The sequence below is a fragment of the Miniopterus schreibersii genome, assembly GCF_964146895.1.
Source record: "Miniopterus schreibersii genome assembly, chromosome: 16".
Taxonomy (NCBI): Eukaryota; Metazoa; Chordata; class Mammalia; order Chiroptera; family Miniopteridae; genus Miniopterus; species Miniopterus schreibersii.
This window is the reverse complement of record NC_138116.1, coordinates 12,414,759-12,435,205: the sequence shown is the minus strand read 5'-3', so window position 1 is coordinate 12,435,205 and position 20,447 is coordinate 12,414,759. Positions and strand designations below refer to the sequence as shown.

Here is a 20,447-nt window from a genome sequence, read left to right as displayed (position 1 = left end):
GCCCCCCTTCTCTCTGACTAATCAGTGAGCCCAAGCAGCCCCGCCTAGGCTCTCCTGTTCCTCCTTCTATGCACCTTCCTTGTTTCACTGCCCTAAGTATATTTTTGCTGCCATCGTGGACCCAATACCCTTTGACTCAGTGCTGTGTAGCCCTTCCCTTTGGATGTCCCCGGCCCCCAGCCCCTTTTCCTTAAATAAATTCAAGGGTTTTTTATTCACCATCTAAGATAGCTATTTAGTCTGCCCACACACCACCCACCTTAACCTTTCACTAACTTTAGCTGTGTACTTTTGACTTTGATTTTTTTCATCTAGTAGATGACAGGTTCAAATTCAATCAGGCTGTTTCCAGTTCTTAAATTCTATTATTATCTCTTGAAATGTACTTTCTCTTACCAGATCAAACCTGTTTTTATTTTTAGCTCAGACTGCATTTTTTCTCACCTGGCTATTAATGCAATGGTTCTATTTCCCACCTTTTACTGAACTACCAGTCTGCTGTTTGTCTAATTGTGCTCCCTCTCTTGACTCTGGACTTTCTTTTGATCAATAACTATTATTTTAATGGGGAGACTATGTATGTGTGAGGACAAGGGGTATACGGGAAATCTCTGTACCTTCTGCTCAATTTTGCTGTAAACCTAAAACTGCTCTAAAAAAATAAAGTGTGAGAATCCAAAAATCCTGATACAGAGATGTGCGTGCCTACATATAGGTATTTAATTGTGGTATAGTGAAAAGTGATCAGGATATATAGGGGGGTATGAGGATGGGGTAAATCATTAGAATCTTAAAAGGAGTTAGGGGGTTGAAGCTGGATGTAAAGTATGTGATTGTGATTCTAGGTTTAGGTAAAACTTTTTGCTTGGTGGTGCTGATCCAGCACATCTTTTAAAACCCCTATATTTTCTTTCAAAGAGATTTTAAAGCTATAAAATAGCATTTGGTGAAAAGTTATTTGGCAATTATATTCAATTACTGATCCTCCGGGGAGTGGGGGTGGGGTGGAAGCAAATCTGGGTTTCTTTGAAAGAGGAAGGAAATTCATAAAAACAAAACAAAAGAGGAAGTGGAGAAGTCCCTCAGACCCATTTAGTATCCTCTCACTGCCCCAACATTTGGTATAAAGGCTGAAATAGTTCATGTTAACATTTGTTAAGCATTATCTGTGTGTAAGGGACTGTGCTACACCCCAGGGAACACAACAATGAAAATTTTTTAAAGCCTCTGGAAAGTACTATAATCAAAACAAATATAGCCGGTTATGGGAACCATGGGTAGTGGGTAGTTAGTCCAAACCGAAGGGGTGGGGGAGAGGGGAAACCCTGGGGGATGGAAACCTTGAGAGATGAATAAGAAATCAGCCACCCATTCACTCCAACAAAGCCAGCGTGCCTACCATCCTAGGCAGTGAAGATGCAGAATTGAACAAAGGAAAATTCTAGTTCTCATGAAATTTACATTTTAGTAGGAAAAGAAAGAGTAAACTAAATATAATAATGGTAAGTCAGTAATAAGTGCTAATGCAGAAAAGTTTCAGAGAAGGGAGACAGGAAGTGCTGAGATGAAAGTTGCACTTTAAAATACGATGATCACCCCCGCCACGGTTGAGCGTCGACCTAGGATCCAGGAGATCACGGTTGGACTCCAACCGGGTTGTGGGCTCAATTCCCAGTGAGGAGCACGGCGGGGGAAGCCAGTCAATGACTCTTTATCATTGATGTTTATCTCTCTCTCCCTCTCCCTTCCTCTCTCTGAAATCAATAAAGATATATTTAAAATAAAAATAAAAAAGATGATCAGAGAAGAGCAAAAGGGATATTTAAGACAAAATCTGAAGGAGATGACAGAGCAAAACTTGTGGATATCCAAGGGAAAATTGCCCTAGGCACTGAGGCAACAAGGTCAGCTCCTTGTGCACAAGCTCTTTTCAATAAACTCTATCTACTTGATCTTGTACTGAGTTCAGTGCTTATTTCTATGACATTGAGACTCAAGAACCTGGCATTCAAGGTCCAAAAACAGTGTGACTGCAACAATGAGGGAAGTAGATAGAGGCAAATCTTCCCGAAAGACTTTGGCTCTTAGTCTTTGCAAATGGTATGCTATTGCAGGTTTTGTTTTGTCTTTAATTTATTGATTTTAGAGAGAGAGGGGAAAAGGGGGGGCATCACCTTGTTCCTCTTATTTCTACATCCATTGGTTGCTTCTTGCATGTGCCCTGACCAGAGATCTATCCCTCAACCATGGTGTGTCTGGACAATGCTCTAACCAAGCTACCCGGCCAGCACTCTATTGCAAGCTTTTGAATGGAGAAGAGACTTGTCATGCATTTTAAGAGGATCTCTTTGCTGTGTCACTGGGGTGAGAGAAGAAATAAAAGGGTAAGCACAGGGAGACCAGTTGGGAGGCCACTGCAGTTCCAGGCAGTAAGAGTAAAGGGATGAGAGGTTGGGTCCAAGATAATATTTTGAAGGAAGAGCCAAAAAGTATTTATTGATTGATTGGATTGAGGTGTCTGAGAATATTCAAGGGTGAATCCAAAGTTGGTAGCTGAAGTAACTAGAAGGACAGAATTGCTATTCCCTGAGATGAGGAAGACAATAGGAAGATGTCTGTGGGGCAAGATCAGGAGCTCAGCTTTGGACCTATCATGTTTGAGATGCCTATTAGAAATTCAAGAGGAGATGCTGAAGAGAATTAAACATTTGTCTAAAGTTAGAAAGGTCTGCTTTCAGCAGCTGTGAAGCTGGGGGAGATCCGGGCTGGGGTGAGGACATCGGATCTCGTTGTCCTCCTAGAGAGTTGACCCTCCCCTGAAGGCCCTCAATAAAATGGCTTGATCCTAAAAAAAAAAAAAGAAAAAGAAAGGTCTATGCTGAATATATAAATTGAGGAGTCATTAGAGATTTATCGTATTTAAAGTATCCTGTATCCTGAGGATATTTTTCCCATTGCTTTTCAGAGTGGTAGGGAGAGAGAAAGAGAGAGAGAAACATCAGTGTGAGAGAAACACATTGGTTGCCTCCACATGCACCCCAACCAGGGCCGAGGATCGAGCCTGCAACTGAGGTACATGCCCTTGGCTGGAATCAAACCCAGGACCCTTCAGTCTGCAAGCCAATGCTTTAACCACTGAGACAAACCAGCTAGGGCACCACAACAATTTTTAAAACATGCAACACCTGACTATTTCGTCAGGGCACTGACCTCTTTTACCTGAGATTGTCAAATTAAAAAATGACAACAGCGAACACAATAGCCATCTGGTGTGAACGAATCAAAATTATACCTTTTTTTTTTTTTTGTCAGATTGGAAAAAAAGTAATATATTTTTGGTGTGCCACAGGATTTTAGTAATTAGTTTATGTGTGCCATGAGATGAAAAAGGTTGAAAATCACTTTCCTAGGACATCACTCACTCCCAAGGTGACTGGGGCTTCCAACATTAAAAGTTCAGAATCAGGGAACTAGCAAGAAAACTGAGAAGGTAAAGCCAGTAGGGAGGAAAGTGAAGAAGGGGAGAGGACATGCCAAGAAAAAAGAAAAGTGTGAATAAAGGCACAGAGATATGAAGTAGAACTCAACAGATAAGAAGCTTTGCCTCATCAGAAATGCCTTTTGTACCAACAAAATCAAAGCTAGCTACTAAACAACTGAAAAAAATCAAAATCCATTAACTAGCAAGGTTATAGTTCTCATTTTTAATACTTGATAAAAATTATAAGCATTCGACAAATGCTTTCAGGTAGATTTTAAGAATTTAGTTGGTTTTATCAGATTTTATTTTGCTATGATCTCTTTGAGCTATCAGTGAGCAATACTTGACAGGAGGTTCTGGGGACAGTATGTACCCTTAAAATTTGATCTAATGCAATAAATTAAGTCAAAGCATGATAATTAATGGTTGAAAGTAGATCTCTCCCTATGCATGAACTTCAGCCTGAATGTCAACCAGAAGAGATTGTTGAGGCCTATACTTTTGTGTAAATTAGTAAGTAATAATGACATCCAAATTAATTCATGCAAAAATCTAAAGGAGTAGCCAATAGACAGAAAGATTGTCACCAGAAAATTCATAGGAAAAGAGTTCAAATTCTCCCGACTCAAACTCTTAATTAGTAGCTTAGACCGTGTACTAGACTCATAGGCAACCCTTACAAAAAAGGGTGCTGAATTAACCCAAATCTTCTTGTTTCTGTGGTTATAGAACAAAAACAAAGGTGAACTGAGCTAAATTCTAGTTAATAGGTCACTGTGTGCAATTACTAACTGCACCCAATCTTGCATTCCACAAACACTAATATATGGGTTTTCTCCAGCCTCTAAATTCCATCCCTCATTGATCTTAAACTTACTTTATTATCCTTCTGAAGTGCTAGAACAGGAATTGGAATTACACTCTAGAACATATATTTTTCTCAACAAGTGAGTGTACCTGTGCTACCATAGTGATTCTGGTTATTATTACTGCACAAGAAATTACCCCAAAAGACTAGTAAGCATAAAACAATCACATTTATTTTTCACATGAATCTGCAGTTTGGGCAAGGTTCAGTGGGGATAGCTAACCTCTACTCCATTTAGTATGAGCTGCAACCACTTGGGAGCTAGGAATCCTCTGAAGGCTGCTCATCCACATTTCTGACAGTTGATGCTGGTTGTTGGCTGAGACCTCAGCTGGAACTGTCAGCTGGAACAACTGCACATGTAATGTACTTCCTTCTTCCTTATAACATGTGGCCAGGTTCCAAAGGTGAGGAGAAGAGAGAGAGAGAGATTGAGAGAGGGCGAGAAGGAGAGGTCAATCAAGATATATCGCTTTTTATGACCTAGCCTTAGATGTAACACAATGTCACTGCTACATTCTAAACCTTGAAGCAGTCAAAAGGTTCTTCCCAGTTCAAGGGAAGGGAAAATAATCTCTAGAAATATTGCTGTGCCACAATCTGCCCTCTGCTCACAATAATTTACTTTCCTCCCATAGGTAATATACAGGCATACCTTGGAGACATTGCAGGTTCCGTTCCAGATCATCACAGTAAAATGAGGATCACAATTAAGCAAGTTATAATCTTTTCACTGGTAGAGGGTTTTGTTTTCAATTTGTAAAAAAAAAATGCAACATCTGTGAAACTCAATAAAGTGAAATGCAACAAAATGAGGTACACTTGTACATTCACCCCTTTCTCTAAAATCCCCACTGACATCAGGTTCAAGCTTGGAGTCTAGGATCTCATCATCAAGATCAGGTGTAGTAGGTGTGATTAGGTTTCTTGGGTGTGTTTTCTCCAATGAAGTATCTCTTGACTTGAGCACCTATTCTTAATAAATACACACTGGAGCTATTCAGGGGTAAGGGACCTTGATGTATAAAACGTACTTTTAAGTGGTTCAGGAAAAAAACAAAGTATTTACACTCTCTCTCTCTCTCCCTTCTGGAAACTGTCTCCCCTCTCGTTGAACCTGGGCAGAGTTTGTGACGGTTTCAATGAACAGAATGCAGCAGAAATGGCACTGTGTTATATCTGAGGCTAGGAGATATACATATATGTCATATATCCATATATATGTATTGTGTACATATATGTGATATATATATACATAGAGAGAGAGAGAGAGAGAGAGAGAAGCAGGGAATGCAAATAATAAAGCAAATAGAGTAAAATGTTAACAATAGATGAATCTGAGTGAAGAGAATGCAAGTATTCTTTGTATTACTCTTATTTTTGCAAGCTTGAAATTATTTTCAAATAAAAAGTTTTTCAAAATGTGATGCATACAGAATAGGTCCTGAGCGATATTTTTAATTCCAGGGACAAGTCCTAATCACCTTTCTCTTAACTTTTGGAGGTTACTGGAAACCCTTTAGTTCTCCCTTTGCCCAGATGTCTACAAAAAGACACCATCGCCTCCCACACTTTAGCCCACATTTCTCTATATCTCATTTCCCTAAAGAGCAAGCCTGAAAAAGATCCTTCTTTGAGAGGGGAGATTTGGCTGTGCTGAACCTCAGCTTTTCAATGGTCTTGTGTTACCTGCCATACTAAAGGCATCTGTAAGTGTGGCTTGGCTTGTAAAGAAATTGTAAGAAAAGGATGCACATCAGCCTCCTTGTAACAAAAGAGACTGGGATTAGCTCCCTTGAAGCACCACCTTTGTGCTCCCGGAACACAAACTCTAAAAATAGTGGCTGCCAAGAAACAACCTTCTCAGGTTTCCAATTTGAAAAGAACACTTAAATAGAAGGTGGGTCTTTTTAGCCATAGTGTCACAGTCCCCAAACAAAAAATAGTCATTAGCAAAAGTCCCAGTTTAGGAACTGTTAGTACCTCTAAAAGGTACATGCTGGCCATTTAATAAATTTATTCATGGCCATCATGTATACAGTATTACTCATTCAAAACTGATTATTCTGAAACCCTTATTGCCTAAAAAATAAGTATTAGCCATACCAAAGATGCATAAAGAGATCACTTATGAGATAATCAAGGAAAAACCTCTTAAACAATTTAATAATAATTGCTAGCACTAATTGAGCTCTTATACGTGTCAAACAGACCTCACAGGAGTCCAACATTGCTAATAGGTCTAGCCTAGCCCTAGAGTAAAATATACTACAGAACTGCTTTAACAAACCTTAATAACGACCTTCAAAAACATCAAACTAATCTGAAAGTAACTGTCTGCTAAAACAAGGGCCTAGATTCTTTAAGGGAAGACTAAAAAATTTAGGCACTCAACAATATAACATCCTAGTATCCAATAAAAAAATTACCATATATTCTAAGAAGCAGGAAGAAAAAATAACCAAGAGAAAAATTAGTCAACAGAAACAACAGAGAGAATGGAATTAGCAGATAAGAATGATAAAACAGCTATTATAACTATATTTGGGTATTTAAAGGGAAATACTAACATAATGAGGAAAGAAATGGAAGCTATAAGAACCAAAGAAAACTTGTAGAGGTGAAAAATACAGTATCTGAAATTAAAAATTCAACCTGTTAGCTGGTTCCCCCAGGGAAAGCGATCAGAGGAAATTTTTTTAAAAAGAGCAAGGAAAAGGGCATATACCTTTATGACCTAGTGCATTTGCTTCCTATGGCAGTAATAAATTGCCACAGTTAGTGCCTTAAAACAACACAAATTTATCTCACAGTTCTGTAGGCTAGACATCTGACATGTCACGTTGTGAGAAGACTCAAGAAGTCTTATGGAGAAGTCAGGTAGTGAGAAACTGAAGCCTCCTGGCAACAATCAGCACTAAGCTGCCAGGCGTGCCAGCGAGCCACTCGGAAGTGGATCCTCCAGCCCCAGGCAAATCTCCAGATGACTACAGTCCCAGCTGACATCTTGACTGCGACTTCATCAGAAGCATTAAATCAGTTACCACGCTAAGCCACTGCTGGATTCTTGACCCACAGAAATTGTGTGAGACCCTAAGCATTTATTGACTTAAGCCATTGAAATTTAAAACAATTTGCTTCCCAGCGGTGAATAATTGATGCAAGAGTCTCTTCAACACAGTGTTGGAACAACTCTACAGCCATGTGTAAAAAACAAAAACTCCAACAAAACCGGTATATTCATACACCAGAATACAACTCAAATAAAAAGGAACGAACTATTGATGCAACAACATGGGTGAATCTCAAAAAAGTTCTGCTGAGAAAAGTCTGCAGGGGAAAGTATATCCTGTATGATTCATTCACATGAAACTGTAGAAAAGACACCTGAGGATGATGAAAAGCAGCCTAAATGGTTCCTGAGGCTGGGGGGGGGGGCTGACGACTGGCTGGGAAAGGACACAGGGAGCTGTGGGATGTGATGGGAATATTCTGTATCTTCATTGCAGCTATTCGGGTTACACGGGTGTGTTTGTTAAAACTCACTGAACTCTACACTTAAAATGGGTTCATTTTATATAAATTATACAAAATTTATCTCAACAAAGTTGCATTTTTAAACTGAAAAAATAGATGGTTATTGCCTTATATAGGAGAAATTTCTTCCAGGATGTATGATAATCTTGGTCCCTAGTAAGGATTTCCTCCTTCCAGCATCAGAAAACCTGGGAAACTAAATTAAATCTGAAGCCCTGGCTGGTACGGTTCAGTGGTTAGAGTGTCAGTCAGCCTTTTGCACAACCTGGTCAAGGGCACATACCTGGGTTGCAGGTTCGATCAAGTGTGAGAGGCAACTCATCAATGTTTCGCTCTCACATTGATGTTTCTGTTTCTCTCTTTCTCCCCCTTCCTCTCTCTCTCAAATCAGTTTTAAAAAGGTGTCCTCAGTGAGAATTTAAAAAAACAGATACGGCTCTCCTTTTTTATCTGACTATATAAAGCATATTCATTATTTTTTTTAATGAAGTGAAAAATCACATTAGATATTTTTCAGTGCATCTTTCATCTGTGCATATATAAACACATACTTTAAAAATGGGATCATATTATACATATTGTTTTAGGTTCTGTTTTCCATGTCATTAAATATGGAGTAGTGATGTAAAACTTTAAAATTTTCATTAGTATCATATAGATATAGAGAGTAGCATTTTAATATCTAGTAGTATTTTAATAGTAAAGTATTTTTTTAATTAATTTTAACTTTAACATTTAATAGAGTAGAGTTTTTAAGTATGGGTACCACCATCTATTTTCCCTTTCCTATTGATACAGAGTTAGAATCCTGAACACAGATTTTCAAGGACTATCACGTAGAGATAGAGAACTATTACAATAGTCAGTGTAAGGAGATGGAAGAGAGCAATAAAGAGAGAAAAACAAGAGATCTCCACCCGAAGATTCAAGAAATAAAAAGGAAATTCCCTAGCTGGGAATGCCGGATGACCAAAGAGAAAGCACATTATCTGATCAGGAGAAAATAAAGGGAAGGTGGAAGCAGTGCACTGGAAATTTACACAGAAAAGACAAAAAGATGACAGATATCTTTGAAGAAGATTCCTCGGAGGAAGAACCTGTAATTCTAGAAAACTAAGGGAGAGCTGCCCTGAAAGCATTGGGGAGCAATAAATTACCAGGGGTAGATGGAAAACGATAGAATTATTTCAAGCCACAGAGACTGAATCTGTCAAAACCCTAACAAGAATGAGTCAACAAATACGGAAAACAAAACAATGGCCTACAGACCAGAAATGTTCTACATACTCCCCAGTCTTCAAGAAAGGAGGTGTCAAGGAGTGTAGTAACTATTTGCTCTAATTTCCCACACAAGTAAAGTGATGCTCAAGGTGATGCAACAAAGGCTTCCACCTTTCATGGAGTAAGAAATGCTGGAAGTTCAAGCTGGATTTAGAAAAAGAGGCACTCGAGATCAAATTGCAAACACGCTCAGTGCAGTAAGTCAGAGAAAGAAACACCACATGACTTCGCTTATATGTGGAATCTAAAGAACAAAACAAACGAATGAGCAAAACTGAAACAGACTCGTGGACACACAGAGTGGACTGGTAGGGCTAGACGGGGGGGTTGGTGGGACTGAGTGGAAAGAGGCGAGGGGATTAAAAAGCACAGGGATGTAGAGTGCAGCACTGGGAACACAGTCAGTAATGTAATAACTACGTGTAGGGCCAGGTGGGTGCTGGAGATATCGGGGGAACGCTTTGTAAGGCACGTGATTATCTAATCATTGTGCTGTACACCTGAAACCAATACAAAATAATATTGAAAGTAGTTCATAATTGAAAAATAAAAATAAAAAATGGAAAAAATTCGCAAACATTGGTTGGATACTGAAGTGCTCCAAAGAATTTCTGAAGGAGGTTAGTCTGTTTTATAGACTCCAGTAAAGCTTTGGCTGTGTGGATCATGATGAGCTATAGGTTGTTCTGAAAGAAACGGAGGTGCCTCCGCACTGGATTGTCCTCATGGGAAACCTGTACTGTGGACAGGAAGCCACCGTCAGGACAGAGCATGGGGACGCAGTGGTTTCCTATAGACAAAGGCGTCCAGCGAGGGCGCATTTTATCTCCCTATTTGTTTAATCTGTACACAAAACATATCGTGTGAAAAACTACAAATTGCTGGAAGAAATATCAGTGACTTAAGATATGCAAACGACACCAACATACTGTAGGAAAGTAGCCGTGGTGGTTTGAAATGACTTCTGATGAAAGTGATAGAAGAAAGTGCCAAACCAGGACTGCATGTGACCACCAATAAGAAAAACTCATGACTGCAGAAGAAAGACACAACTTTAACATAGACAAAGGAGACACTGAACTTGTTAAAGATTTTGTTTACCTTGGTACAGTCATTAATTCAAATGGATTCCGCAGCCAAGAAATCAAGAGAAGGCCAAGACTCGGAATGGCATTAATGGAAGAGTTAGGAAAGGTCACCAAGAGCAAAGATACGTCACTGGAGACCTAGGTTAAGGCTGTCCACACATCGTGTTCCCAGTTACTAGGCACAGACGTGAACGCCGGACAGGGAAGAAGGCCGATAGGAACAGCACCGGTCCACTTGAAACAGGGCGGTGGAGGAGAGCTCCGCGCGCCCCTGGACCGGCGGAAAGACGCACAGGTGGGCCTGGAGCGAACTCAGCCTGAAACACCGCTGGAGGCAAACATGACAAAGCTGCGGCTGCCCTACTTTGGGCACATCATGAGAAGGCGGGGCTCTTTGGGAAAGACTAATGCTGGGAAAACAGAAGGCAGCGGGGATCGAGGGAGACCGAATGAGACGGGTGGACTCCATGCAGGAAGCCACAGGCAGGAGCCGAGCGGGCTGCTGGGGCCAGGACCCTGCGGACGGCGCTCACTCGGGTCCGCGTCGGCGCCTGCTCGGGGCCTGCAGCGCTCGGCGACGACACTTCAGTTGTGTCTAAATTGTCACCGCTGTACCGGCCCTCCTGCAGGCATCTCCCCTTGGGACCGACCCGGAGAAGGGGGCCAAAGGGAGCGCCCGCTTACACTGTGCATGGCCGCGCAGGTTTCCGAGCGCCGCTCCCGGGCGGGCGCGCGGGCCCCTTCCTCGCCCTTGCCAGTGTAATCATCCTCAGTAGCTGCCAGGTAATTCTGAATTCCTGCTCAGAGAACGACTCCCCCTTGTCCTGCAAGTATGTCAAGAGCCACCGCCTCCCTACAAGGCGCGGGTCCGCGGTCCGACGGCGAGGGGGGCAGGGGGGCTGGGGGTTGGGGGGCTGGGCGGCGGGACCCGAGCCCCGGCTTCCGCCCCTCGGCCGGCGGCAGCCCCACCCGGTGCCCGCCAAGACCCGGGAGAAAGGGGGCAAACTGGGCGAGGGGACGGGACCCTGGACCGCGAGGACCAGGGGCGGGGCCGGGAGATGGGCTCAGCGCCCCAGGGGAGACGCGGCGGGTGAAGGCGGGAAACGGGCCGCAACGGTCCTGCCGTGGGCGCCGGGCCCACGGACGCGCGGGGGGCCGTTGCCGCGTCCTCGAGGGGGCGCCCCGAGGACCTGAGGCCAGCGGCCAGGTGAACGCTCGCCCGGGTCCCCCAGGGCGGCGCCGGGGGAAGAGCCGGGGCGACCCGAATCCGACGGAACCGCCGCCCGCTTGGCGGCTGCGACTCGAGGCGAGTCCCGTCGGGGCTCCTTCTCCACGGAACGGGATCCGCTGGCGCCCGGCCCGGGGCGGGCTGTCGTGAGGGTTAACTGAGATAAGACGCGGTGGCGAGGGCTTCGTACACACCCCTGAAGGCACCACCTCGCCCCCCGACGCCCGACGCGCCGGGCTCCGCAGCTTCCCCCGGCGGGAGGGCGGAGCGGCGCCAGCCCCGGGGCTCGGGTTCCATGCGCTCGGCGCCCCCAGCCTTCGTTCCGAACCCGGAATGTTACAAGCCCGTCCCCGCCCTCGGGGAGCCCGCGGTGTGACCGAGGAGGCGCGAACGACACACGCGGGAAAAGCACTTCCCAGTCCACAGCACCTGACGGCCTCGCGGGAAGGGGCGCGGCCTCCCCGCCGGCTGCGCGCTCTGACCGGCCCGGTCCCCCGCGCGTCCGCGCGCTTCCCGGGTGCTGGTCCCGGTCGGGGGTGGGGGGCGCCCCTAGGAACCCGGGCGCCAGAGGGGGGTGCGGGGAGGAGGGGCGCGGGAGGGGAGCGCGGGGAGGGGGGCGCGGGGCTCAGCTGGCAGTTGCCATGGTTTTGTCCTGGGTTCTGGAGCCAACCTGCCCACTGCCTGAGACACTGAGGTCACAGAAGCGGTAGGTCGGGGCCCGAGGGGCCGTGAGGAGGGCCCTCCGGAGCCCCTGGCACACCTGTGAGATGGAGGCCTCGGGCGGGCACGGGGGTGAAGAGAGCCAGCCGCCGGAGGAGGTGAAGGGGGCTGCGCCCTGAGGGAGGCGGGAACGGCCCCGGAGGGGCTGCTGTTGGGAGGCGGAGAATATAAAATTCAAGGAAGAGGGGAAATTAATGAGGTGCGTGAGTTAGCAAGAAACCAAAAGACCAAGAGAAGGTTAATTCATTCAAGGAGATGTTTATCAAGGACATACGTACACCACTGGCAAGATAATGGGAGGATTCCTGGTGAGATGGCTCTTGGTTATGAAGACCCAGGGCTCCCGCGTGTGCGTGTGTGTGCGTGTGTGTGTGCTGTGAGCCCTATGTTTATAAAGTTCATCAGCCAGAGTCCCCTGTCTCTGGGGCTGGAGGAACCCGTGTCCTGTACCCTCTCCGTCTACTTCCCTTCCTTTCCCTGATCTCTCCCTTCAGAAGGGTCTGGCCTGGGGCTTCCCTGTTCCCCTGAACACAAGCAGGAATTAATGGCCATGATTCTGAGAGGCTTTTAAAAGGTCAGGTGCAAATTCAGCCATGTCAATCTAATTCTGTGCTCTGGCTTCAAGCCACTTTGTCTTCATTAATTAGATCTTTTGCCCCACTTGTGCTGTCTGAAAATTCCTTCTCATCATTCCCATGACCAGCGCACATTTTCTCAGTGCCCGCTAGCATGGCATGACCTGAGGGTTAGGCATAGAAAGAGGGGGCCTGGGACTTAGGCACTGGGCAAATGCTTGCTGAAGGAGTGAATCCCTCCTCATTCCCCCAAGGAGTGAGCTTAATTCCTTGGCGCCTTAGTGCTCTTATCTGTGACCAGGGATTATCATATCTAAGCTCACAGAATTTTGGGTGAATAAAATGAGTTAATGTTTATCTAGTGCTTTGAAAAGTTAGCTAGTGTACTATGCTATAATTATTATTTTTTAAAATGAGTTGGGAATTGTAGGTTTTCTCAGCAGGGATTCTCAGAAATGGGTTTTTTTGCCCAGGACTCACTCGTCTCAGTGCTGGGTCAAGGAAAGGTCTCAGGGAAAATGGAGGCTGGCTTTGGCGGCATTTGGATCAGTGCTTGTCCAGCACTGCCCCTCAGGAGCAGTAGCCCAAGCCCCCCAGCTGACCACTGCCCCCTGCGTCCTCCCAGGTGATGGATGCACCCTGCTTGGAGAAGGGCTCCAGCACCATCGCTGCTGGAGACTCACTTGTGAACCAGGCGAAGGGCCTGGACCAGTGTACCTTCAGAATTGTGAGTAAGGGGCCATCCCAGGACCCTGTCCTCTGTTCCTCACAGGTCAGGAAACCTGCATAAGAAACTGGTAGGCTTCGGGCCCATAGCTCATTGCCCCATTTGTCACACTCTTGGGAAAGAAGTGGGATAAGACATTGACTGGAGCCTCCTCACTTAACATCTGTAACCCTTCCTGGGTCCTGAGGGCTGCAGTTGGACCAACCTGCTGGTTCCTTGGGGCTACCCATCTGCCTCTTCTTTTCTCCTATGGCCCCTCGCTTCACCTGTTGCCTCCTTAGTGTAAAGAATGTCTGAGGCCATTAAAGAAGTGTCTGCGAAAGTTGTACCTGCCCCAGGACCTTCCCCAGAAGAAGAAGCTGAAGTACATGAAGCAGAGCCTGGTGGTCCTAGGTGATCACATCAACACCTTCCTGAAGCATTACTGCCGAGCCTGGGAAATGAAGCACTGGAAGAAGTAGGGCTGCCTCCTTGCCCTTCCCACTGTACCCACTCCTGGGTAACCCCCTCTAGATTCAAGGTCACACCTCAGTCAAGACCCCCTAGTCCTTCATCTTGATGTGAAAGAGTCGGGATCCTGGAGCGAGCATGGAGACAATGGGGTGGGAAGGTCAGGGTTCTCTAGTCCATCAGGGCAGCATTGATTTACCACAGCTGCGCGCACAGTGAACCAAAAACTCTCCTGACCCTGAGGACAATGATCTCTGATTGAACAGCTTCTATACGGTGTGGGTGCTCATCACCAGGACAGGGTATTCAAAGTCTGAAAAATCCCCATATCTCCATGCCCCCAACCAAAAACCAAGGAGGCAGCATGTGGCCTATTTTTCTTTGGGTGGGTCCTGGCCACAAGACAGATGCTGGAGGGACAGGGGCTGTGCTCTGCCTCCCTCAGCCTCAGGTTTCTCCCCTGTAGGATGCTTTGGCGATTCGTCTCCCTCTTCTCGGAGTTGGAGGCAAAGCAGCTTCTCAGGCTCTACAAGTACACCAAGAACAACCAGAACACCAAGTTTCTGGTGAGACTTTCTAGAAAGCTCCTCCTGGGCCCAGCTGAGGGTTGGTTGGTGTGTCCTTGGATTGTGGATTGGCGGCCTGGGACTGAGAGGCCTTCTGATAAAACCAGCACCCCTCCAGTCCTTTCCACAGCCCACTGCCTGAGGAAAACCCCACCACCCCTAACTTTACTTCTGCGGTGAGCACAGAGCGGGGCTGAAGAAGACAGAGACTCAGCTTCCAGTTCTTGATGCTTATTCACCCTCCGCACCCACATACTAGCATTAGCAGGAGCAAGACACATGCGTTCAGTGCCATGGGTGGGGATGGTTGAGTCCTGGCAGAAAGGCACAGCCAGCTTGGGAAAGGCTCCAGGGTCTATTCACAGAGCCTGACCCGGCTTTGTCAAAGTGGTTCTCAAACATTTTGGTCTCAGGTCACTTATACCCTCTTAAAAATCATTGAGAACCTCCCAAAAGCATTTGTTTACATAGGTTACATCTATTGATATTTTCCCTATTAGAAATTAAAGTTAAAGAAAAAATTCAAACTATGTATTTACTAATCCATTTAAAAATAAAAACAAGTAGCCCATTACATAAATAACATAAATAATTTTTATGAGAAATAACTATTTTTCAAAACAAGATCGTTTAGTGAGAAGAGTGGCATTGTTTTACATTTTTACAAACCTCTTTTCTATCTGGCTTAATATAAGATGGCTGGATTCTCCTGTCTGCTTCTGTAGTCCATCTCTTTATGACATATTGATTTTGTTGAAGTATACGAAGAAAACCCAACTTCATAAAGATATATAGTTGGAAAAGAGAGTAGTAGTTTATTAGCATTTTCAGATAATTGTGGATATTTTTCTCTGATGCCACACCAAAACTCAATTTTACTTAATTGCAGTGTGGAACCTGAAACCATATTAATGAACATTTTTAAATATACTTAAAAAAAAAAAGTATTGATTTCAGAGAGGAAAGGAGAGGGAGAGAGAAATAGAAACACCAATGATGAGAGAGTCATTGATCGGCTGCCTCCTGCATGCCCCCTACTGGGGATGGAGCCCACAACCCAGGCTTGTGTCCTGACTGGAAATTGAACAGCGATTGCTTGGATCATAGAGGTCAATGCTCAGCCGCTGAGCCACGCCAGCTGGGCTAAATAGACTTTTTTTTTTTTTTTTAGCAGTTTTAGGTTTACACAAAACTTGAGTGAAAAATACAGAGTTCCCATATACCACTCCCTCCTATACCTACTTATTATTAGCATGTTGCATTAAAGTAGAACATTTGTTGTTATTGATGAGCCAATATTGATATAATTAACTTATAATGTCCATAGTTTGCATTAGGGTGTCCTCTCTGTGCTGTATGTTCTATAGGTTTTAGCAAATGTATAAGGACATGTATCCACCGTTACAGTATCATGCAGAACAGTTTTGCTGCCCTATTTCCCCCACCCTGGTGCTCCACCTGTTCTCCCTCCTTCATTCCCTCCAAACCCCTGGCAGCTACTGATCTTCTTACTGTGCCCATAATGTTGCCTTTTCCAGAGTACCATATAGCTGGAATCATACAGTATGTAGCCTTTTCAGATTTGTAGCAATGAACTTTCAACATTAGGTCACATGAAAATCCACTGGTTCCTCTCTCACACTTTTGAGTGGACCTCACTTTGCAGGGGGTCTGTGAGATCAAAATATTTTAGTGACCCCCAGGGAGCACACGTTGAGAACCTTGTCCAAAATAATAATCATAGGTAATAGTTTCTATGTGCCAGATACTTTATATTCCCTCCCGTAATCTTCAAAAGTAACCCTAAGTGGTAATGAGAATTCTCGTTCCGTGCATAAATGAAGATACCAAAGGTAGGGAGGTCGAGTAACATGGCCCAGACCACACAGCAGGTGGGACTGAAGAACTGGATTCAAACAGCCTGGTACAGAGAGAAGCCCTGCTCTAACCATGCCCGAGCCCCCCCGCCCCCACTCTCTAGCCGCACAGCTTTAACCAAAGCCTCTCCCTCCCCGAGTCTCCGTTTCTTCCTCTGAACAGGGATGGTTGGACGGGTCAGTGGTTCCTCCTGTGAATACCAGGAGCTGCCATTTAGTGATGCCTGGATTTCACCAGCCAGGAAAATTTCCAAAGATATTTCCAGGCTCTGAATTTTAATTTTGCAAAGGACTTTTAAAAAATTGCTTCACTACAAAACATATAAGACACTGTAACTCAAAAAAGAAATGGAGGACCTACCTCAAAGTAAAGAGCCACCCACCAACAGACGGTGGCAGCCCGGCCTCCATGTCTCCATGATCCTTTCTCTCCCACATCAGTGCCTCTCCATCCTTCTGGCTGGGCAGGTGTTTGGTGCAGCCAGACCGCAGCAGTTTCCCAACAAGGGCACGGCTGGCTCTCTCTTCCACACTCCTCTTCACACTGTGGCCCCATTGCAGGCGGCGTTCTGCCCCTTGGATGCTCCGGAGAGCTCCTTGCTGGCTGACCAGGAAGACAGTCTGCCCAAGCTCTGCAGCGCCTGGGGGCTGCACAGCGACATCAGCGGCATGAAGGAGAGGCTGTCCAAGATGTAGGCCCCCAGCAGCGAGGCCTCCCTGCTGGCGGAGCCAGGATCTGGGGCCCATGTCAGGAGAGGTAATGCCCCTAGATGTGCGGGGAGTGCCTGGGGAAGGGCGCTTGTGAGCAGAGCCTGCGTGGTCCACCCTGGAGCAGCCTGACACGCGCCCCTTCCCTTCTTCCCATCTTCTCTTCACCTCTGCATTTATTTTTCTGCCCATTTTCCTTCTCTTTCTCCACTTTGTTTTTTCTCTTTTTTCTCCCCATCCTGGGAGGAATGCTCATTATAGAAAGTTTGAGATGCACAGATAAATATAAATCAAAAGAGGGAAAATCACCCATCATCCAGAGGCCATGACTAGTAATGTTTTGGTGTTTCCTTCAGTGTTCTGTGTGATTTCCCCCAGAGGTCTCATGATACATAGTTTTGAATTCTGCACTTTTCAGTGAACAATTAAGTGAAGACACTTTCCCATCTGACCAGAAGCAGAACAGAGACTGTTTCTAGTGGCCACGAGTGGGGAGTCCCAGGAAGTGTCCTAGGAGCCGCAGGACACCCACTGTAGGTGTTGGTTGGGGTATGGGCTAAGGGAGGGTGTTCATTCCCATAAGGAGAAATCCAGCCAGGTGGCCTGGGGACAGCCTTCCCAGCAGCTTTGGCCTTGTGATGATTGCACTGCCTGACCCTCTGAACGGAAGCTGTGGGGACAGGGGACAGAGCCTCTTCAGTGGGAGGGGCCTCAGCCAAGGTTGGAACCTATGAAGACCCACCCCGTCTGTGCACTAAGGTGCAGAGCAATGTTGGAGCCACCCACCCCTCACCCTTCTGGAACTGGCTTCCGGGGCCAGTTAGCTGTTCTTATTTAGCTACTGGGGGAGAAAGTGAAGGCAAACAGGGTTGCCCAGGACCTCAGAGCATGGTCCTAAGTTGGACCCAGGTGTTTCCTCTGAAGGCCGGGCTGGCTGGGGCTAATGCAGACCAGCAACCCTTGGGGGTGGGGGAGGCCTCGTCCACTAGGCACAGCTGAACTGAGTGGGAGAGCAGGGGTGAGAACAGGTAAGGTGCAGTGGACACGGGTTAGGCAGCTACTGAGACCCAGAATCCTGCCCGGGTTCTGCGTGGGCCCCTGGCCCCAGTGCCTACAGTTTAGTTGGGGAAGTTGAACCTACAATGGAATGAAGACCAGTCATTAAGATGATCTAAGCCCAGCAGTCCATGAATCAGATGAGGAAAGTGAGCTCCCGGCTTTGGGCAGCCCTTCCCTGTACCAGGTGCTTTGTATCTCATAATTTCATTTCAGCACAGCAGCATCCCTGAGAGTTGGGTGTCATCCTCATTTTACCAAGGAGCAATCTAAGGCCTTAGGGCAAAGGGCAGGGCAGGCTGTCCCGAGGAGGCCAAACCAGGACAGGCTTTAAAGGAAAGGATAAGGGGAGGAGAGGGGGAAGAGAGGAGAGGAGGTAGGAGGAGAGGCATGTGCAGACTTGAGGGGCAATGAGTAGACACTGGGTTTAGAGGCAGGTTGGAGAAGTGCAGGTAGGGGGGTAACCGAAACGCCTTGGATGGTAGGTTGAGAAGTTTGGCTTTCACGCAATTCTTAAAATAACGTTTTATTACTACAAACGTAAGCATATCACAGAAAATTAGATAATACAGATAAGCAAAAATAAGAAAATATAAGCATCACATTGTCCTACCACTGCTAGCACTTTTCAAATGTTTTTTATGCATATAAAGCATGTATTTTAACCAAAATGAGACCACAATGTATGTGTACACATATATATGTGTGTGTGTGTGTATATATATATATATATATATATATATATATATTTTTTTTTTTTTTTTTTTTGAGAGAGAGATTTCTTGTTTCACTTCTTTATGCATTCATTGGTTGATTCTTATGTGTGCCCTCACCTGGGCCCTCAACCTTGGCGTATCAGAAGGACACTAACTAACTGAGATACCTGGCCAGGGCTACAATGTATATATTTTTTATTTGAACTTGCATTCTTCAGTTAATTATATTAACCTTCCATGTCAATATTTTTATTTCATCTAATTGTTGGATTAAATAATACTCCATATTCAAAATTTCCCAGAAGTCAAAGATATGTTTTGCACTGTTTTCCCAAACCATGCATCTCACCAGGCTATGTGTCTTAAGCCTCCTTTACCCTAACAAAGACCCCTTTCTTACTCCCTGACCCGCAGAAGAGATCGGGCTGTTGTTCAGCAGAACATTCCACTTTCTGCTTTTTTCTTGTTTCTTCCTTTTGGCACCTTTTAAGCTTGCTCCTCTATCAAAAGTCTGGATGAATTCATGTTAAACTGGTTTTTTTTTTGGACTGGGAGACATTAGAGATAATGTTATGTTCTTCACGTATGTGTTACATAAGAAAACGCATAATGTTCTATCTGGTGGACCCACCATGATGAGCTGAGTTCTATTGTGCAATTGAAAGTGTGTGGTGTTTGTTTGGCACTATGTTTCTAAGTCAGTTCTCAAGTAACACAATGGCAATGGTGTTTGCAAACAGTCCAGCAGCAAAGTACTGGGAACTGGCGTATGAAACCTACAGAGAGGAGTGGGGAGGAATCAGAGTCTGAAGCCAGATGTCGAGAAATGTGGGTCTGGTCTGCACTGGGCCCTTAACGTGCCTCAGGCTCTGGGTAGGCCATTTCCTTACCGCTAGCTAGGTGAGATCCCAACATCTGTAAACTGAGGTGATTCCATCCCCCAACCCCACAGATTTCTGTAAGGGATATAGGTTGGAAGTAAGATTTTGTCCTTCCTTTAGATCCCTACAAATGTTAGAGACTGAGATTCTCTTGGTATTTGTGATGTCTTCAGGGCTGTCTTTGACCTTCCCTTTTTCAGGTTCTTTAAGGAAACTTTCTCCAACACCAAAACTCAAGAGAAAGAGGGTTAAGGAAGCCCCAGAAACCCCAGAGACCTGCCCATAAGAAGACCTGGCTGGGGCAGAGGACAACTTACCCTGGGCCCCAGAGCACATGTGTCTTTAACACCTCTGTGCACCTGGGGAGATGGGGACCCATGAGGGGAAAGAATAAAATTGTCTTTATCAAAGGACACTTGGGTCTTAATTATACATAAATGGGATGAGACTGCTAATGCATGGGCTTGGGAGCCGCCTTGCTTGGTAGATCCCTGACATTGAGACAAGGACAAGCAGGCTGTAGGTGTGTCTTTGTTCATTGGGAGCGCTCCAATTTTCTCTACTCTGAGATTTTATTTACAAGGTCCCAGGGAGGTGTCTCCTGTGTGTGAGGCAGCACTGCCACCTAGAGGAATTATGAAACTGCTTTCTCTTCCAACCAAGGCAGGTGTGTGCAGAGTTGGAAGTG

General features: G+C 45.4%; 1 protein-coding gene across 1 annotated transcript; it reads left to right on the top strand.

Moving 5' to 3' along the window:
* Window positions 1-13,406: 13,406 nt before the first annotated feature.
* Window positions 13,407-17,094, top strand: CHCT1 (CHD1 helical C-terminal domain containing 1; the record flags this gene model as incomplete). Its single annotated transcript, XM_081161995.1, has 4 exons — window positions 13,407-13,505; window positions 13,787-13,962; window positions 14,422-14,521; window positions 16,960-17,094. 4 exons carry the CDS (start codon window positions 13,407-13,409, stop codon window positions 17,092-17,094), a joined length of 510 nt encoding a protein of 169 aa, XP_081018121.1.
* Window positions 17,095-20,447: the final 3,353 nt, after the last annotated feature.